The 21,699-nt window shown below is 42.4% G+C and overlaps 2 protein-coding genes across 4 annotated transcripts in view; one reads left to right on the top strand and one right to left on the bottom strand.

Moving 5' to 3' along the window:
• The first annotated feature begins 5,516 nt into the window (after positions 1–5,516).
• On the top strand, positions 5,517–16,675 carry zdhhc6 (zinc finger DHHC-type palmitoyltransferase 6). Of its 3 annotated transcripts, none has more exons than XM_064923671.1 (11): positions 5,517–5,569; positions 6,492–7,044; positions 7,883–7,974; positions 8,789–8,948; positions 9,308–9,466; positions 10,086–10,139; positions 10,773–10,940; positions 11,719–11,760; positions 14,339–14,484; positions 15,111–15,157; positions 15,469–16,675. In XM_064923671.1, exons 2-11 carry the CDS (start codon positions 6,778–6,780, stop codon positions 15,585–15,587), a joined length of 1,254 nt encoding a protein of 417 aa, XP_064779743.1. In that variant the 5' UTR covers positions 5,517–5,569; positions 6,492–6,777; the 3' UTR covers positions 15,588–16,675. The 3 variants fall into 3 exon arrangements, with proteins under 3 accessions (XP_064779743.1, XP_064779741.1, XP_064779742.1); XM_064923669.1 differs by having other exon boundaries at positions 14,336–14,484; XM_064923670.1 differs by having other exon boundaries at positions 5,565–5,602; positions 14,336–14,484.
• A 219-nt stretch (positions 16,676–16,894) lies between these two features.
• acsl5 (acyl-CoA synthetase long chain family member 5) overlaps positions 16,895–21,699 on the bottom strand; it is a 33,240-nt gene continuing 28,435 nt past the window's right edge. Inside the window, 4 exon segments of the mRNA XM_064923668.1 lie at positions 16,895–17,998; positions 18,928–18,999; positions 19,458–19,559; positions 19,788–19,931. Of these exon segments, the coding sequence (XP_064779740.1) occupies positions 17,861–17,998; positions 18,928–18,999; positions 19,458–19,559; positions 19,788–19,931 (456 nt within the window). The 3' untranslated portion in view covers positions 16,895–17,860.

Genomic DNA, 21,699 nt, shown 5'->3' with positions numbered 1-21,699 from the left:
GTCTCTGGCCTTACTGGGGTCTGCCACCAGTCTTGTTCAGCAGTCTTCTGGCTTGGGGGTAGAAGCTGTTAAGGATCCTTTTGGTCCTGAACTTGGCGCTCCGGTATCGCTTGCCCTGTGGTAACAGAGAGAGCAGTATCACTTGGGTGACTGGAGTCTTTGACAATTTTTTTGTGCTTTCCTCTGACACGCCTAGTATATAGGTCCTGGATGGCAGGAAGCTTGGCCCCAATTGAGGTACTGGGCCGTACGCACTACCCTGTAGCGCCTTACGGTCAGATGCCGAGCAGTTAACATACCAGGCGGTGATGCAACCGGTCAGGATGCTCTCTGTGGTGCAGCTGTAAAACTTTTTGAGGATGTGGGGACCAATGCCAATTTTTTTTAGTCTCCTGAGGGGAAAATGTGTTGTCGTGCCCTCTTCACAACTGTCTTGGTGTGTTTGGACCATGATTGTTTGTTGGTGATGTGGACACCAAGGTGCTTGAAACTCTGGACCCACTCCACTACAGCCAACCTCAATGTGAATGGTGGGCTAGTCGGCCCGTCTTTTCCTGTAGTCAACGATCAGCTCCTTTGACTTGCTCACATTGAGGGAGAGGTTGTTGTCCTGGAACCACACTGCTAGGTCTCTGACTGTCTCCCTTTAGGCTGTCTCATTGTTGTCAGTAATCAGGCCTACCACTGTTGTGTCATCATCAAACTTAATGATGGTGTTGGAGTCATGTTTGGCCACGCAGTCATGGATGAAAAGGGAGTACAGGAGGGGACTGAGCACACACCCCTGATAGGCCCCAGTGTTGAGGATCAGCTTTGCAGATGCGTTGTTGCCTACCCTTACTACCTGGGGTGGCCCGTCAGGAAGTCCAGGATCCAATTGCAGAGGGAGGTGTTTAGTCCCAGGGTCCTTAGCTTAGTGATGAGCTTTGTGGGCACTATGGTGTTGAACGCTGAGCTGTAGTCAATGAACAGCATTCTCACACAGATGTTCTGTTTGTCCAGGTGGGAAAGGGCAGTGTGGAGTGCGTTTGAGATTGCTTCATCTGTGGATCTGTTGGGGCGGTATGCGAATTGGAGTGGGTCTAGGGTATCCGGGATGATGATGTTGATGTGAGCCATGACCAGCCTTTCAAAGCACTTCATGGTTACCGACGTGAGTGCTACGGGGCTGTAATCAATTTACAGAAATACTCATTATAAATGTTAAATGAAAATACAAGTGTTATGCATGGAATTAAAGATATACTTCTCCTTAATGCAACCGCTGTGTCAGATTTTTAAAATGCTTTACGGAAAAAGCAAACCATGCAATAATCTGAGTACGGCGCTCAGACAAAAAATACATATATCCGCCATGTTGGAGTCAACAGAAGTCAGAAATAACATTATAAATATTCACATACCTTTGATGATCTTCATCAGAATGCACTCCCAGGAATCCCAGTTCCACAATAAATGTTTGATTTGTAATAATGTCCATCATTTATGTCCAAATAGCTACTTTTGTTAGCGCGTTTGGTAAACAAATCAAAACTCACGAAGCACGTTCACTAGTTGCAGACGAAATTTGAAATGCGCGTGACTGCTGGCAGACCTCTGACTCATTCCCCTCTCATTCAGCCCCCCTTCATAGTAGAAGCCTCAAACAAGTTTCTAAAGACGGTTGACATCCAGTGGAAGCCGTAGGAAGTGCATGATGACCAATGTCTCACTGTAACTGAGTTGGAAATCGACCAACCTCAGATTTCCCACTTCCTGGTTGGATTTCTTTCTCAGGTTTTTGCCTGCCATATGAGTTCTGTTATACTCACAAACATCATTCAGAATGTTTTAAAAACTTCAGAGTGTTTTATATCCAAATAAACTAATGATATGCATATCTTACCTTCTGGGCCTGAGTAGCAGGCAGTTTACTCTGGGCACCTTATTCATCCAAGCTACTCAATACTGCCCCCAGCCATAAGAAGTTAAAGGTCTTGCTCACATCGGCTACCGAGTGCGTTTTCACACAGTCGTCCGGAAGAGCTGGTGCTCTCAGGCAAGATTCTGTGTTGCTTGCCTCGAACCGAGCATAAAAGGCATTTATCTTGTCTGGTAGGCTCGTGTCACTGGGCAGCTCGTTGCTGGGTTTCCCTTTGTAGTCCATAATAGTTTTCAAGCCCTGACACATCCGACGAGTGTCAGAGCTAGTGTAGTAGGATTCAATCTTAATACTGTATTCACGCTTTGCCTGTTTGATGGTACGTCTGAGGGCGTAGCATGATTTTTTATAAATGTCCGAATTGGTGTCCCGCTCCTTGAAAGCGGCAGCTTTAGCATTTAGCTCGATGCGGATGTTGCCAGTAATCCATGGCTTCTGGTTGGGTTATGTACGTACGGTCACTGTGGGGACGACGTCGTTGATGCACTTATTGATGAAGCCGATGACTGAGGTGATATATTCCTCAATGCTATTGGATGAATCCCGGAACATATTCCAGTCTGTGCTAGCAAAACAGTCCTGTAGCATAACATCTGCGTCATCTGACCACGTCCGTATTGAGAGGGTCACTGGTACTGCTTGTAAGCATGAATCAGGAGGATAGAATTATGGTCAGATTTGCCAAATGGAGGGCGAGGGAGAGCTTTGGATGCATCTCTGTTCGTGGAGTAAAGGTCATCTATTTTTTTTCCCTCTGGTTGCACATGGAAAATCCCGACAGCTCTATATTATCTATGTCGTCGTTCAGCCACGACACGGTAAAACATAAGATATTACAGTTTTTAATGACCCGTTGGTAGGATAATCTCGATCGTAAATCATCCATTTTGTTTTCCAATGATTTCACGTTGACCAATAGAACAGATGGCAGTGGGGGTTTACTCTCACTCGCCTACAAATTCTCAGAAAGCAGCCCGACCTCCACCCCCTTTTTCTCTGTCATTTCTTCACACAAATGACGGGGATTTGGGCCTGTTCCTGAGAAAGTAGTACAGTATATCCTTCATGTTGGACTTGTTAAAGAAAAAAATCTTTGTCCAGTTTGGAGTAATATTTTTTCTGATGTCCAGAAGTTATTTTCGGTCATAAGACACAGTAGCAGCACCATTATGTACAAAAGAAGTTTAAAAAAAGTTACAAACAATGCGAAAAAACACACAAACTAGAACAGTTGGTTAGAAGCACGTAAAACGACAACCATCCCCTCTGGCGCCATTCTGTCACGGGGCTTGTCTGGTACAAATGGTAGTCCAGGCATTAATTTTCTTGTTTTCTGTTGAAGACTCATGCAGTTTTTCCTCAATAATTGGGTGTTTTTACACAATTCGCTTTCATATGTTTTCATATATCCTCAGGTCAGCACCTAGTGCACATCGTTATCTATTTAGGATTCACAAAGATTAACTTGACCTTAGTCTGGGGCTACCTAGTCTAGACCTAATTAATCTGAAGTTAAGCAACATTTTAGAAAGCCATTTTTAAAAAATCTGGATTAATTTAAGTATAATTAATTCAGCTCAGTACACAAAACCACTCCTATATGTTTGGTACCAGTTGAAAACTTTGGTCTAATTCCCTGAGATATGGATCTTCTCTGGAAAAATCAGTATTTTGGTATTTTTGTTTACTACCAGGGCCCAGGTCAGGCAGTACTGCTCTAGAAGGTCCAGGCTCTGCTCTCGGCCATGTGCTGTGGGTGACAGCAGGCACAGGTCATCTGCGAAGAGAAGGCATTTAACCTCTGAATTGTTCAGATTAATACCAGTGGCGCAGGATTTTTCTAGAAAAGTGGCCAATTAGTTTATGTAAATGTTGTAGAGCACAGGGCTGACTGAGATTGCAACCCTGGCGATGGACCCGCTCCTGGTTAAAGAATTCTGTTATTTTCTTGCCCATTTTGATGCTGCACCTATTGATTTAATTATGTAATATGTCTTACCCCCTTCACCACTTTCAATAACCTCTCTCTTTCTGGGGGATTTGGTTGGAGCTAGTTTTACAATCTTCTCTACAACATCCTCTCACTGTCAACTGTTTTTATTTTCAGAAAACTTAAATGTGCAAATATAAATATTTGTATGAACATGACAAGATTCAACAACTGAGACATAAACTGAACAAGTTCCTCAGATGTGTGACAAACAGAAATTGAATAATGTGTCCATTAACAAAGGGGGGTCAAAAGTAACAGTCAGTATCTGGTGTCGCCACCAGCTGCATTAAGTACTGCAGTGCATCTCCTCCTCATGGACTGCACCAGATGTGCCAGTTCTTGCTGTAAGATGTTACCCCACTCTTCCACCAAGGCACCTGCAAGTTCCCGGACATTTCTGGGGGGAATGGCCCTAGCCCTCACCCTCCGATCCAACAGGTCCCAGACGTGCTCAATGGGATTGAGATTGCCTGCAATGACAACAAGCTCAGTCCGATGATGCTGTGACACACCGCCCCAGACCATGAAGGACCCTCCACCTCCAAATCGATCCCGCTCCAGAGTACAGGCCTTGGTGTAACGCTCATTCCTTCTGCGATAAATGCGAATCCGACCATCACCCCTGGTGAGACAAAACCGCGACTCGTCAGTGAAGAGCACTTTTTGCCAGTCCTGTCTGGTCCAACGACGGTTGGTTTGTGCCCATAGGCGATGTTGTTGCCGGTGATGTCTGGTGATGACCTGCCTTACAACAGGCCTACAAGCCCTCAGTCCAGCCTCTCTCAGCCTATTGTGGACAGTCTGAGCACTGATGGAGGGATTGTGCGTTCCTGATGTAACTCGTGCAGTTGTTGTTGCCATCCTGTACCTGTCCCGCAGCTGTGATGTTCAGATGTACCGATCCTGTTCAGGTGTTGTTACACGTGGTCTGCCACTGCGAGGACGATCAGCTGTTCGTTCTGTCTCCCTGTAGCGCTGTCTTAGGCGTCTCACAGTACGGACATTACAATTTATTGCCATGTCCACATCTGCAGTCTTCATGTCTCCTTGCAGCATGCCTAAGGAAAATTCACTCAGATGAGTAGGGATCCAGGGTCTTTCTTTTGGTGTTTTTCAGTCAGTAGAAAGGCCTCTTTAGTGTCCTAAGTTTTCATAACTGTGACCTTAATTGCCTACCGTCTATAAGCTGTGTCTTAACGATCGTTCCACAGGTGCATCTTCATTAACTGTTTATGGTTCATTGAACAAGCATGGGAAACAGTGTTTAAACACTTTACAATGAAGATCTGTGAAGTTTTTTGGATTTTTACAAATTATCTTTGAAAGGCAGGGTCCTGAAAAAGGGACGTTTCTTTTTTTTTTTAGTTTAGTTCTCATAAGGTTCTCCAACTGTCCAACTAATTAATCGTTTTCGTCACAATTTGATGTACACTGTGACATTTATTGTATTATTTCAAATTATTGGTATTTCATTCACTTATTTTTTTTGTGTCAAAAGTAATAAGTTGTATCAATTTCACTACTTTCTGTTCAAAAAGTAAGTGCTTCCGAAAAGACGTTTATTTTGAAATGCATGGAAAAAACCCGTTGACGCCAGGTCCCACGGTAATCTCGCGATAGACTTGGAACACGGCTTAAATCAAGGAAGTAGCGAGGTGGGTAGTTTACTTCATTCATGAACATTGACGGTAGTTATTAATATCACGATTATCTATTAAATAATATGTTTATGGTCTTTGAAAAATGCCTGCAATTTACATGTCATGTAAATCGCGCACAATTTGAAACATCAGGGATGGGCTAACGTTAATGCTTAGCTATCTAGCTAGCTCGCACTGGGAAACAAAACAGTCAGGACAGGCAACGACATCTTTACTAACGTTAGCTAGTGTAGATACTAGCTAGCTAGTAATGTTCGCTAGCTAGCTTTGCCTGAATTTGTTTTGAGAACCCGGTTATTTTCACCTGTCCGTGTGGTTCTTATTTGTCGAACTGACAGTCTTGTTGTCTTTTCCTGGACACTGACTGCTGGCATATTCAAAATATTTATGTTGATTTATGAACGGGGAGGCACTTTAACGATGTTAGCCGACTGTCTTCCCAAATTAGTCAGCTAGCTAGCTAATTACCATGAGCTAGCTAATCGGGGCCATCTTCTCGGTCTGCTCATTTTAAGTTTACTAGCTAGGTACCTGTATGTCAGTAAAGTAATGACAAAAGCAAAAGGCTCAGGCCATATTCAGTGTGAGCTTTTTGCAGGTCACAGGTGCTTTGGTTAAATTGAGCAAAACCATAGGGTACCTTATTGTAAAATACGTTGGCATAACTATAACGTTGTCACACTCAATAGTGTTACACATAACTTCCCCCTTGTTGACAATAAGTCGCTTTGCAGTTGGTTATTATATTTGGGAGACCTTAAACAACTTTGCTAGCTACTAATTTCAAGTAGCTAACTTGCTCCAGTGTTATGCCAAACAACTGTTTTAAACTAAAGTATACAGTGTCAATCTTTCAAACAGTCAATTCCCTATCAGTGTAACTCACAATGTGGTCATATTTATGTCCTTCTCTCAGATGGAGAACTTGCATCTCTCACAGGGATAGTGCAGTCTCCCGTGCTGTCAAAGGATGCCGCTCATCGCCAGGAACACAAAGAACTCTGGGACACGGACTGCCTCTGTAACTTGCAACCCAGCCGGTTGCTGGGTGTTCAGAAGACGAGAGAAAAGATGCCCGTTGTCTTCATTGTCTGTGCCAGATAGTAGAGAGAAGCAGTGCGTCTAACCTCTGTGTTCGACGAACTCCCCAACCACAACGCCTTTAAAACCTAAACACACACACAAAAACAACCAAAAAAACTATGAACTTTCTTACAGCCCTCGTGACGTTCGAGAACCTCCATGAGGTCCGGAGGTTGTGTCACTGGGGCCCAGTGATAGCCCTGACAGTCATCGCCGTGTGCTCCTCCATGGCCATATTAGACTCCATTATCTGGTACTGGCCATTGGACACCACGGGAGGGAGCTTCAACTTCATCATGCTCATCAACTGGTCCGTGCTCATTCTCTACAACTACTTCAATGCCATGTTCGTGGGCCCTGGTTACATCCCCCTTGGCTGGAAACCAGTAAGGAGCTAAGCTGAGAAATACATCTTTATTAATAACCCATTATACAGAGACAAGGGAAACGGATAATTTTGCTGCTACACAACAATGTGTTGATGAACAGAGTGGTCACTTAGCCTTATACCCTGGTCCTCCTGGAGAGCCAATTGGGTGCACCCAGGCATTTGTTCCAACCCAGCACTTGATTGGTTCAATCCGGAGTGTTGGTGTTGGGTTAGAACAAAAGCCTGCTCATCCTGTGGGACCAAGGTAGGGATGGGCACGGCTTATCGAATATCCGAACGGACATTAGTGTTATATTATTTGAGTGAGTGTTCATTTTTGGAGAGAACATTTTAACAATGAAAAGCGTTGTCTAAATTTAAATAATTATTGTGGCATTTTTACCTACAAGGATATACCATGACGTTTTATTTTTTTTATTTAATAAAATGACAAACTTTTGGATGTAGTTTTTATAACGGTGCGTTGAGCTACTGCTGAGCATTTATCCCTCCAGGCTGCCTTGACATCGGTATGATATATCCCCCACTTCAAATAGCATTACAGGCACTCACCTAATGGACTTTCCATTATACCTGACAAAGACAACCTTTTTGTAACAGAAACAGTTCTATCATGGTGAAAATCAAACTTATTTTTCTCTGTTGCTTTTAGCTAAACCACCGGAGGAAAGCAGCATATCCCGTTTACCTCTGTCATGTGTATTTGCGTCATTCTGATTGGTCTAGAGCCAATATCATTTAAAAAAAGAAATACAATTTGTCTATCCGGATATCCGATAGAGTAGAAATTGAATGCATCAGGCCCTTGACATGTGTTTTCTCCTCTTAAACAGGAGAAGGAAGAAGACACCAAGTACCTTCAGTTCTGCAGAATGTGCCAAGGCTACAAGGCCCCGAGATCCCACCATTGCCGCAAGTGCAACAGGTAGACTTGGCAACCCTGACTCTGTCTTGTCACTGCTACAAATGTGCTCTAGTTGTGCTTCTTTATAGCGTATGCTTACTTTTTTTCTCCCATTGATGTAAATTAATGATTTACTTGAACATTTTATTTGCCCACACTTAGCTCACCTATAATTCGGTCCCAAAATGATTGAATAGCATATGTTGGGCTTTAAAGCAAAAGAGTTTATTCACTTGGAAGCAAACTGGACGAAACAGGGAGGGACTAACTGGATCTTGGCCAGTAAGTTGCAAAACATTTTGCTACTGTTTGCTACAGTGTGCACTAATGAATAAACACGAGTATAGTTTAAGCCAATTTACTGAAATGTATGCACCCATCCATTAGTTCTTTATCTCTTAGTAGAGGTCTAAGCCTGAGCTCTACTAACTCACTTAAATATGGGGTGTGCTCAGCTGGGTGAAACAAAGAAGATTGCAGTTAGAGATTAACCACATAGAATGGGCCCTGATTTTTACTACTCATACTTTCTACTAATGCTACGATTCATAATAAGGAAATTGTCTGCTCTGTAACATCACATTTCTTCCTGCCAGTGCCATCAGCATGTCAATCATTCAAGCCTGTGTGTCACAATGCTGATATTCCTCCGCCTTTCTCCTCTTCCTTCTCGCCTCCACTCCTTCTTTAAGATCCACAATGAAAATAAGTCTGACTTTATTGTTTGTAATCCTCAATTACTTTTAATGTGTGCGTTGTTGTATTCACATGGCTGAGACAAGTTCATATGCTTTTTAAAATTGATAAATCATTTAATTCATTTATTCATCCTCAGGTGTGTGATGAAGATGGATCACCACTGCCCGTGGATCAACAACTGCTGCGGCCACCAGAACCACGCCTACTTCACCAGTTTCCTGCTGTTGGCGCCTCTCGGCTGCTCGCACGCCGCTTTCATCTTCATCATGACCATGTATACACAGCTCTACGAGAGGGTGAGGAGTCAGTGGCACACTTGCATTTTTACCTCTTATCAATTCATCATTGTAGGCTGGTTTCCCAGACCCATAACCTCACGTTTTTGCCGACTCGAACCATACTGTTTCGTTTGGATATATTACACTACTTTTTATGCTTCCAGCAACTATGGTGGATATGTAACCAGGCCAGCACAGTACACGTTGGCTCAGTTTGACTTGACTCAGTAGTGTGAAAAGGGTACCAGATTAAGCCTACTCCTGGACTGAAAAGCATGCTCAATGGAGATTCTAAATTGATAGTGTATTTTCGTCTAGTAGTCTTTGGGTCCTAGAAAAGCTCAATATAAATGCATTCTTATTAATTGTTATTATAGATATCCTTTGGCTGGAGTACCGTGAAGATCGACATGAGCGCCGTCAGAAGGTTTCAACCCATCATGCCGTTCAGCGTACCCGCCTTCGCTGCCACTCTCTTTGCCTTAGGGCTGGCACTGGGCACCACCATAGCCGTTGGCATGTTGTTCTTCATACAGGTAAAATGCTCATTGGGGGCAATATTATACTGATGGTAATAGTGTGCCCATTGTCCATATTCAGCTATTTTCCAGGTGCAGGGTAGACCCATATGAATGTCTAGTGGATTCACCTCTAGTAGATGACACTGTATACTTGAGTGTGTATTTAATTAAAGACATTCTCCGGAACTTTGGCGACTACTATGTATTTTTTGAAACTTTCCTGTCTTACCTCAATTAGCCACGAAATCCCTAGTTTGAACTGTTTTTCTGGAAGCTATGCTGTGCCATTTTCCCTACATATGCCCCCACGTGGGCCAGCCCCCTAGAAATGTAAGTTCTATCCAATGAGCTTCAGCCCCTCGCCATTGGAGTGACAGCTAGCAAGATGCACACACAGCAGATATAGGGAGAGAGAGAGCGATGACATGGTGGACATGTGAAGTAGTAGAAATTTGCGGGGATCACTTTTGGCTCGTGAGAGCTACTTTCAGAGCTGCTGGCTAAAAACGATACAAAATCTCTTTAAGAGATGATGGTAGTACTTTTTGATAGGTGTTACACAGTAGTGACTGTGAGTTGCCCATGTTTCCCTCAAATAATTTCCACCAAACCTTTATTCTTCTCTCCACCCAAGATGAAAGTCATCCTTCGAAACAAGACCTCCGTTGAGGCCTGGATCGAGGAAAAGGTGAGTGTTTGTCATGGAATAAGCAGTTTGATTAGGTTTTGTACAACCACTATACAACCTTACCTTGTTTGAAAAATACAACCTCATTACTCCTCGTCTCCTTTTTCTTTTGGACAAGTTTTTTTTCACCTGCGAGGCCATAATCTTCATGATCCCTGGTGCGAGTGTGTTTGTCAACAGCCGTGCCACTGTTGTCCAAAAGGCAGGATAATCCAGTAGATCTCAGCTAATCTAATAGACTAGACATCAGTGTTATTCTAGTGGCCTCTTCGCCTGTCAAGGGCTTAGTACAGAAGAACTTAGCTAATTTGACACTAGGATTTTAAGATGGTAGGTAAACCCTAAGACAAACATTGGAGCCAGAAAGAACCATGTGAACTCTTTCACTCTCTTTCTGTGTGTGTGTGTGTGTGTGTGTCTCATTATCAATTACTTTATTTATCTTACTCTTTTGCTGTCCTTCACTCTTTTTCACTCTCTCACTCCTTCTCTTATCTCTTTCTCTCTTACTTTTTAATGTATTTTTCTCTCACTCTGTCATGCTCACTCACTCACTAAATGTTTCTCTCTCTCATGCTTTCTCTCGTTCCTGCCTCGTTTCTCTTTGTCCCATTCCGTCCCATCCATCCTCAGGCCAAAGACAGAATTCAGTACTACCAAACGGGGGAAGAGTTTATCTTCCCCTACGACCTGGGCCTGCGCTGGGAGAACTTCAAACAGGTGTTCACCTGGTCAGGGAGCCCAGAGGGCGACGGCATTCAATGGCCCATCCACGCCAAGTGTCACCAGCACACCTTAACCGTAAGCGATAATGATGTTGATGTAATGATGTCAATTAGCATTAGCAGACATTTTTATCCAATTTGGACTTACATTCAGTTATGCTATTATAAGCATTTTTAAAGAGAACACTAGGTTTGTATTGTCATGTTGTTATGGTGATGTAAAATGGAATCCAATGTGACTGACTTTCAGATGTGTGTGTGTGTAAATAAACAGTGCAAGTCAAAAGTTTGGACACACCGACTCATTCAAGGGTTTTTCTTTATTTTTTTTTACTGTTTTCTACATTGTAGAATAATAGTGAAGACATCAAAACGATGAAATAACACATATGGAATCATGTAGTAACCAAAAAAGTGTTAAACAAATCAAAATATATTTTATATTTGAGACTCGTCATAGTAGCCACCCTTTGCCTTGATGACAGCTTTGCACACTGACTTGTTGGAAAGGTGGCATCCTATGACGTTGCCACGTTGAAAGTCACCGAGCTCTTCAGTAAGGTCATTCTACTGCCAATGTTTGTCTATGGAGATTGCATGGCGGTGTTCTCGATTTTATACAACTATCAGCAATGGGTGTGGCTGAAATAAGTATAGATAGATAGATATAATACATTCTGTTGTTGTAAGTATGTGTGTGGTCCATCTGGTAATGAAATCCACCATTCTGGTATTGCTAGCGCCATGCTCCAACCCAACAGAACCATCAGAACATGGGTTGTCACACTTAACAGACTTGAGATGTTTGGCATTTTCAATGATAAACCTTTATCTTGTGTTTGTTTGCTTTCTAGATTGAGCAACTGAAACAAAAAGCTGACAAGCGGGTGAGAAGTGTAAGTAGCTGACCTGTTCCTGGTCAGACAGCAATGGGTAGCATTGGTTCAAAGACACCTCGTATGTATTGATGGATGGTGAAATATTTGCAACCTCATCTACTTAGGTGAATGTTTGTTTGCAGTGTCTTCAGTATTCCAGACAATATGTTATTCTATTTTTCCATTCATTCGGAAAACGTGCATTCGGAAAGTATTCAGACCCCTTGCCCTTTTCCACATTTTGTTACGTTACAGCCTTATTCTAAAATGGATTCAATTCATGTTTTTCCTCATCAATCAAAACACGTTACCCCATAATGATAAAGTGAAAACAGGTATAAAATAATATGTTTAAAAAACGTATTTACGTAACTATTCAGACCCTTTGTTATGAGACTCAAAACTGAGCTTAGGTGCATCCTGTTTCCATTGATCATCCCTGAGATGTTTCTACAACTTGATTGGAGTTTACCTGTGGGAAATTCAATTGATTGGATATAATTTGGAAAGGCACACACCCGTCTATATAAGGTCCCACAGTTGACAGTGCATGTCAGATCAAAAACCAAGCCATGAGGTCGACGGAATTGTCCATAGAGCTCTGAGACAGGATTCTGTCAAGGCACAGATCTGGGGAAGGGTACCAAAACATTTCTACAGCATTGAAGGTCCCCAAGAAGTTTGGAACCATCAAGACTCTTCCTAGAGCTGGCCACCCGGCCAAACTGAGCAATCGGAGGAGAAGGCCCTTGGTCAGGGAGGTGACCAAGAACCCAATGGTCACTCTTACAGAGCTTCAGAGTTCCCCTGTGGAGATGAGAGAAATGTTCAGAAGGACAACCATCTCTGCAGCACTCCACCAATCAGGCCTTTATGGTGGAGTGGCCAGACGGAAGCCACCCTCAGTAAAAGGCAAATGACAAATGTTTCGGGTAGCCTTCCACAAGCTTCCCAAAATAAGTTGGGTGAATTTTGGCCCATTCCTCCTGACAGAGCTGGTGTAACTGAGTCAGGTTTATAGGCCTCCTTGCTCGCACATGCTTTTTCAGTTCTGCCCACAAATATTCTATAGGATTGAGGTCAGGGCTTTGTGATGGCCACTCCAATACCTTGACTTTGTTGTCCTTAAGCCATTTTGCCACAGATTTGGATGTATGCTTGGGCTCATTGTCCATTTGGAAGACCCATTTGCGACCAAGCTTTAACTTCCTGACTGATGTCTTGAGATGTTGCTTCAATATATCCACGTAATTTTCCAGCCTCATGATGCCATCTATTCTGTGAAGTGCACCAGTCCCTCCTGCAGCAAAGCACCCCCACAACATGATGCTGCCACCAACGTGCTTCACGGTTGGGATGGTGTTCTTTGGCTTGCAAGCCTCCCCATTTTTTTCCAAACATAATGATGGTCATTATGGCCAAACAGTTCTATTTATGTTTCTTCAGACCAGAGGACATTTCTCCAAAAGGTACAATCTTTGTCCCTATGTACAGTTGCAAACCGTAGTCTGGCTTTTTTATGGGGGTTTTGGAGCAGTGGCTTCTTCCTTGCTGAGTGGCCTTTCAGGTTATGTCGATATAGGACTCATTTTTACTGTGAATATAGATACTTTTGTGCCTGTTTCCTCCAGCGTCTTCACAAGGTCCTTTTGCTGTTTGGGATTGAGTTGCACTTTTCACACCAAAGTACGTTCATCTCTAGGAGACAGAACGCGTCTCCTTGCTGAGCGGTATGACAGCTGTGTGGTCCCATGGTGTTTATGCTTGCATACTATTATTATTTGTACAGATAAACGTGGTACCTTCAGGCGTTTTGGAAATTGCTCTCAAGGATGAACCAGACGATTTTTTTCTGAGGTCTTGGCTGATTTCTTTTGATTTTCCTATGATGTTAAGCAAAGAGGCACTGAGTTTGAAGGTAGGCCTTGAAACACATCCACAGGTACACCTCCAATTGACTCAAATGATATGTCTATTAGCCTATCAGAAGCTTCTAAAGCCATGACATCATTGTCTGGAATTTTACAAGCTGTTTAAAGGCACAGTCAACTTAGTGTATGTAAACTTCTGACCCACTGGAATTGTGATACAGTGAAATAATCTACTTGTGTCGTGCACAAAGTAGATGTCCTAACCGACTTGCCAAAATTATAGTTTGTTAACAAGACATTTGTGGAGTGGTTGAAACACTTAGGTTGAAGTCATTAAAACTAGTTCATGTAAACTTCCGACTTCAACTGTAAATGTAATATTTCTGTAGATTTAAAAAAAAAAAAAAATATATATATATATATATATATAAATTGTCTAAAATGTCTAAAAACCTGTTTTTGCTTTGTCATTATTTTTTTTCCCCAATCCATTTTAGAATAAGACACTAACGTAACAAAATGTGGACAACGGGAAGGGGTCTGAATAATTTCCGAATGCACTGTACCTTCCAAACGCCGACTACATTGGCATCCCTTTCTGAAGCCGCGTCTGCATCATATTTCTTTACAAATATGTCACTATAATCCACTTATAAATGTTGACGTTGTGATGTTATGGTCATGATGTATAATAACCACATTATATCCTGTGGCTTGGCCAGCAGATTCAGTATCGGGTAGTGGAGGACTACAACGGAGCCTGCTGTCCACTGAGCAAGGGCCTCAACACCTTCTTCAGGACTCCCTGCACAGAGGAGCCCCGCATCGGCCTCCACAAGGGGGAGACCATCCTTGCCACCCGGGGGACCAAGTGAGTTTCTTTTGAGAACTAATCTGCTAGCTTTTGGGTGGGGGGGGGGTATCAGTCTGCAGACTGTTGGGAGGCAAACCGTCTGCAGACTTTTTTGGGGGGAACCAATCTGCAAGTTTATGGCTGGAAACAATCTGCAGTTTGTTTGTGGGGAATTTATTTTCAGTCTTTGGGGGTTCCAATCTGCAGGGTTTTTGGGGAACCAATCTGCAGATTTTGAGGCGAACCACTAAAGTGAACTCCATGACCTCTATGGTGATACACACGTCTCTTCTGATTGGGGAAAACTAGTCTGATAGTTACCGTAGTCATGGTATTACTCATTGCCATAGCGATAGTACCTTTTGTAAAAGTCCTGAGTGCCTCAATAGAGAAGAGAAATGGCAATATTTTACGCCTTAGTTATTTTTGAAGTTTGTTCTTTCAGGCTCCATTTGCTGCCAGGTGTTATGTTCGGGCTATTCCGAGCTTCTTTTTTTCAGCTGAGTGCTTTCCCACATGCCTGCCAGGTTGTCATTTGATAAATGACTGTACCTGAATGGCCGGAGAATGTCAGAGAACTAATTGAATTTCTCAAAAGTTTCAGAGAATTTCAGAACCATGAATTATTTTCTGTGCTTCTTCAGATGGTGGATGTATGGGGACAAAGTGCTGGATGACGAGCAGACTAAAGGTATGGCTCCGAACATGGAAGAATGTTCAGAATACCAGATTTAATCAAGGTTTTCTCACCTGTGCACATTTTTTCAGCCATTTTGCAGAAGAGAATGGAAACTTCCAAACAGAGCTGTTACATAATCAAGATTTACTATCACACACTTTTTTAATGTGTGTGGTTCTATATTTGCCCTTTTCTGGTTTCATATTCCAGAGAGAGAAAAAATAGAGCAAAGATGCAAGTGAATGACCCTCCCGACACTGCAGAATGACAATAATTACTGTTACTTTATATTTCTAACGTGATCTCTTTGGTTCTTCCTTCAGCTGGAGCTCGCCTACGGGGTTGGTTTCCCCGCCGGTGCGTAGAGAAGTGCCATTACGACACAGCAGTGACTAGTGCAATGACCAGTGAGACCAGCAGTGAGGAGAAGAAAGTGAAATAAGTTTATGACATTAAGATTTGCCACAGGGCAGGGAGTGGTATGACGCCCAATTCCTGGAGGTCTGCATTGTCTCTTGTCTTTCTCCTTGGTAATACATAATACCATATGCCACTAAACAGATTATTTTTAATTCAAGCAAAGTACAGTGAGTGATGTGTATGTGATCCCTGTGGAAAGTGAACCCGCTACCTCGGTGCCACCAGCACCATGCCCTTACCAACTGAGCCACCGAGGTCTTTGTGTGTCTTTCAATGGGTGAATTGTAATTGTATTTTTGCGCTCTGGGCTTTGAATACTGTTGAGACTCGCCCCCAGTCGCTCACCAACTAAGGAGTTCACAATCCCGGGATGTGTTTTGATAGTCAATTACTTACAATTACTTTACAAAGTGACTTTCACCCTTCGTCTGTACTGATCTGGAAACGTAGGATCAATGAGAGCAATATGGTAAATGCTTACAGACTTTTTTCATTCACCTGTCAAAATCACATCAGTGCAGATAAGGAGAGGAAGCCACTTTAGCCTATTGAAATACATCCCTGCTTTCCCAGGTCAAAATCAGATACTAGTTACAAGGAAACATTTTCATTTTAGCAGACACTATAATCCAGAGCGATTTACAGGAGCAGTTAGGGTCAAGTGCATTGCTCAAGGGCACTGACAGTTTTCAGCTAGTCAGCTCGGCGATTCAAACCAGCGACCTTTGGGTGACTGGCCCAACACTGAACCGCCAGGCTACCTGCATACGCCCCTGGCCTCCAGGAGTTTAGTTTGATACCGCTGCCATAGAAAGAGACAACTATAGTCTTAAACAATAGGGATTTCATTTGTTTAGGAGTTGGGCCTTTTACTTGAATCCGCTGTTTTATAATTTTTCCTGATGTCCTTTGCCGATTATACAATTATGCAAATTCCTCTGCCCAGCTTTAACCCAGGGCTTCGTCATGCACTTTCTTCTCTGTATTCTTTGTACAGCCAAAAGAAAATGCTAACTTTTGTTTTAATTTTTTGAATTGTTCTTATTATTTTTGTAAAACACTGTCACCCTCAAAGTGAATAAAAAAATGAAACATGTCCTTCCTATAACAGCGGAGTGTCAGTTATCTTTGTATTTCACACTCCATCATGAATGACCTTTGACTTTAGTGTGTGAAACTGTTATTTTTAGGTATATTTACTGCTGTGTCGTGTGTATGTGATGCAAACCTTCAGGGCCCCTAATAAATAACAAAGCGTCTCAGCACAGGTCTAGTATCAGGACCCCTCTGTCCATATAATCTTATACATTATAGTTTGAAAGACAGATCCTAGATCAAGATGTACTTTATTGTCCATTAATTTACAGATAATTGAAATGTGTCTTCAGGCTCACAACCTAACCTTTAGGACACACTTATACCCGAAGGGGCTGGAAGCAATGAACCAGCCTTATTGCAGGGCCCTTGAAGCAAATCTTTATTGCATCTGCATTGCTTGCTGTTTGAGGTTCAGGCTGGGTTTCTGTATAAGCATTTAGTGACATCTGATGTAAAAAAGGGCTTTATAAATAATACATTTGGGGGTTAAGTGTCTTGCTCAAGGGCACTTGTTGGTATCTAAGATGATGCCAGCAACCCTTTGGTTGCCAGCTTACTCTGCACCAGATGTCCCTGTCTGAGCTGGGATTCAAACCAGTAACCCTCCAGTGGTTGAGATATTGTTGAACTGGTGACTTGGGCCCGTATTCCCAAAGTGTTTCAGAGTAGGAGTGCTGGAGGGGACGGCAGACTTTAGGAATACGGGCCCAGGTCACCATAATGGCATATCCATTATCAATTACATTTGCAGGGCTATTTATTATTGATAAATGGCTAATTTGAGGACCCATAAAAATAGAATTATGTTTCTAGGAATGATATTTATATGGGAGTACCAGCTGCTCTTGAGGTGTATACAGTTCACAATGTTGCTTCATTCTGGAGTCAATATAAAAATCATAATTTCATTCCATGGATTCAATGTGAATTTCATTGAGAAATTCTCATTCCGAGCATATTCTTTGATGTAACTTTTTCCACTGTTACAGTAATTATCTGGTGTTTATTAAATCATGTGCTAACAATGGGTACTCTGATAGTGGTGGTGCTTGTTTTAATGAAACAAAAGTAATTACACATTTCCCATGTAAATTCTCTCCCATAAAATGTACAGTATTTATTGACTGAAAGGTCAACAGGAAGTGAAGCTGTTGCCCATCGGGCCCTACTTCATCCTCCTTCTACCCCTCAGACCAGTCACTCCATGCTAGCATAGAGACTGTCGATCTGCGGCTGGAAGAGCTTCTTGAGGTCGGCCCTCTTGGCCTTCAGCGTAGGAGTGAGAAGGCCGTTCTCTATGCTGAACAACTCTGGGTGCATGTACAGGTCTTTCACCTGCACAACAAATAGAAACAGAGCATTAGGACACAATGGGAAAACATTTTGCAACAGATTCTTTAAGGTAGTCCCTCCCTGTTTTAAATGATTGTTCCTCCAATTGGTGCCTAATGAACATGACCCATGTTGTTGGGTCATTTCCACCAGGCAAAAATGGCTTTGTCACTGTAAGAACTGAAATAATCCCTGTGTACAGTATTACTGGTCCAACAACTGAATTTATTGATTACATGGAGACCACCGGCCATGAGGGTTTTAGTCCTTTGTCCCTAGTCTCCTCTAGTCTTATCCTAATCGAGCCATAACTTTTTCTGCAACCGAGCTGGTCAACATACAATGTGGCTGTTTGCTTAAAAATGTCTAACCAAGACTTCAAACAAAAATGGGCAACAAAGTTTCATGGTTTGGCTCTTCTCAAACCCAATTCACACTGACATCATATTTGTCTGTCTTTGCTCAGTAGTTCACCACCACCTTTAGCTAGTTCACACAGAAAATCCATAGCATTGACTGTTGCTGAGAAAATCAGACTGAGAAAATCAGCTCAACACATTTAGGATTAACTGCAGTAAAGAGTATACAGTATGTTTAAAGTGGCATGTCGAGTGAAATAAAATCAAGAAGGGCAGGGAGCTTCTGAGTTAATGACAAGATTCATAAAGTGTCTAAGAGTAGGAGTGCTGATCTAGGATCAGTGGTTCTCAAACCTCAGGTGTGCTAGCTCTGGAATAGCTCAAATGCATGGAACGGCGGGGGGGGGGGTCTAAGAGGAGAGGTCTGAGAACCACTGTTTTTAGATCATCATGAAAAAGATGACATAGACAGGGGGGACTGATCTTAGATCAGCACACCTACTCTGCGCTTTATGAATACGGGCCCAGGTCTTAATGGGGATCGGTGAAAGCATGTTGAAGAGAAACGCTTACCTGTTCGAATGACTTCAGCCCTGCTTGCCGGCCCAGCTTGACCAGGTCAGCGATAATGGCCTTTTTGATTTTCTGCCGCAGAAAAAAAGGAGAGGTCAAACTCAGGCCATCATTCAGTGGTACAAAATAGATTTGCTTCATTCAGGAGTGCATTGGAAACATGGTCTTGTGAAGCACTTGGACTGTAGTAGCAGTTTTGTGTTTAGTGGCAGCCAATGTATGGACAAGCATGTATACAATATTTGTATGTCCTTTGTATCTGTGCAAATGTATGAAGAGCATTATGGACCATCACACTTTTGTTTGATGAATGAATCCCAAGGTCATGTTCATTAGGGCACACAACGGACAGTGTTTTAAAACATTTTGGAACAGAAAATGAAAATAAGTCTTATTGATTATTATAGGTAGTCCATCTCTGTTTCAGTCCATTTGCTTCCGTTTGGTGGCTAAGTAATGAACACGATGCTGGTCTGTTCTAATATTCTGACAACGTTATTAGTATAGAAAGGTTCTGATAGAGCACTCACTTGGCTTTTGCACAGCTCCTCATGAGAACCGTGGACTCCTAGTTTCTGGGCGAAACCTGGCAGGACCTCTGGGTCAGGGACCACAATGGCTACCAAGCTGGCCTAGACACACACACACACACACACACACACACACACACACACACACACACACACACACACACACACACACACACACACACACACACACACACACACACACACACACACACACACACACACACACACACACACACATTCTGTCTAAGTATTGTATGCTGCTGAAATGTTTGTGCTTGGCATGTGTGCTTAAATGTGTGTACGTTTTTATGCTGCACGTGTGTGTTGTACCTGAAGACTGTCTCCATGGACAAACACCTGGGCTACAGGTGCACTGCGGATGTACACGTTCTCTATCCTCTCCGGGGCGATGTACTCTCCCTGAGCCAGCTTGAAGATATTCTTCTTGCGGTCAACAATCTTCAAGACTCCACTCTGCCATCATTTTGATCATTAGTATTTTCAACAAGATATACATTATCCTAACTTGTCAATCGGAAATCGCCAAGGAACTAGATTGTATCTTGAGTAATACAGTATGTCATCATGATTGCTCATATTATATTGTGAGCCTTATAAAACCAAATATGCCTTTAGGATATAAGTATAGAGAGAGAACGAGAAAAGATAATTACTGAGTTACGTAAAAGTGTGTGTGTGCACATATATGTGTGTTTACCAGAGGAGGCTGGTGGGAGGAGCTGTCGGAGAACGGGCTCATTGTAATGGCTGCAATGGAATATGTGCAATGGAGTCAAACAAATCAAACATGGAAACCACATGACTCCATTCCATTAATTCCATTCCAGTTGTTACAATGAGACCGTTCTCCTGTAGCTCCTACCACCAGCTTCCTCTGGTAAACAGACATACATATGCACACACACACATTCGTGTGTCATTACTGAAACCTAAGAGCAAGCTTAGACAGGTCCCTAATGGACATGCCATCTGTCTGTGTTGAGAAAGAAAGGGTCCCCTGGAGAAATTAAAAAGGGCCTACATTATGACAGAGCGAATCAATTAACTCAATTATCTTTATCTTACCCCCCCACCACCACCCTCTCTCTCTCTCCCCCTTCTTTTCTCAGATAATGAACGTCCCATGTTGAGGCTGGTGAGGCCAAAGAGTGCAGAGGGAGAGATCGTTAACTAGGCTAATGGCCTTAGGGGGTTAGGACAGGTCCAACATTTGACGTCTGTAACATCTGTGACACAGCCCTCACAGGTGATAAAACTGACCCTGGGCCTATGTCAAGTCATGCAGCATTCATGTGCTACTCAGAATTGGGAAACTCACTATCCAACTGGGAAACTGAGTCTCCTACTGGTATTTCCCACTTGGAAGCTCATTAAGACCAGTTTTTGGCGTCAACAGCTCTGAGTTATGATGCGTTTTGGCGCATAACTCTCCAAGTTTCAGAGTTACCAATAATTTCGGTAGCACATGAATGCATCATCATTCACTGTTCTATATAGACCGGATTCTGACTTAGGAAATGACGCCTTTCTTACGCACACCTTTCCTATGCCCTTCTGAGTAGTTTGTATTCAGACTTACCTTGTGAAGGTGCATAACGGGCTTTGTAGGAGTGGTTCCCTGGCGCGCACTGAATAAATTGAATTAACCCGCTGAAAACCCTTCTACATGCTGGCCAACAGATTTCTCTCATGGATTTTTCAATTCACTACATTTATCTTAAACCGTCTCTTTAAATATGCTGTACCTTTTAGTTCAAATTCTATTGACAGACTCAATAGAATATATAGAAAGAACGGGTTCAGAAAATTAGGGATCAATGAAAGAAAGTCATCTAAATATATGCATATTCTTCTGTTTCAGCACCCATTGATAGATTTAAAAAATATTCTGAAAATAATAAAGGAAAATATATTAAAATATATTAATATATTTTATATATATACACATATTTTAAATATTTACAAAAATATATATGGGGGATTTGAAATGATGCAGACAATTACATTGATGGAAGCCACAATCTATCTGGAATATTTAAGCAGATCTACCCCCCCCCCATTTAAAAAAAGTGAATAATACTTATTTAAGCAAGAAGGCACGGAGGGTGTGGTATATGGCCAATATACCACGTGTAAGGGCTGTTCTTAGGCACGACACATCACAGAGTGCCTGGATACAGCCCTTGGCCGTGGTATATTGGCCTTATACCACAAACCCCTG

The sequence above is a fragment of the Oncorhynchus masou genome, chromosome 18 (genome assembly GCF_036934945.1).
Source record: "Oncorhynchus masou masou isolate Uvic2021 chromosome 18, UVic_Omas_1.1, whole genome shotgun sequence".
Taxonomy (NCBI): Eukaryota; Metazoa; Chordata; class Actinopteri; order Salmoniformes; family Salmonidae; genus Oncorhynchus; species Oncorhynchus masou.
Note: the sequence above shows the minus strand (reverse complement) of the source record. Positions and strands in the feature narration are given on the sequence as shown.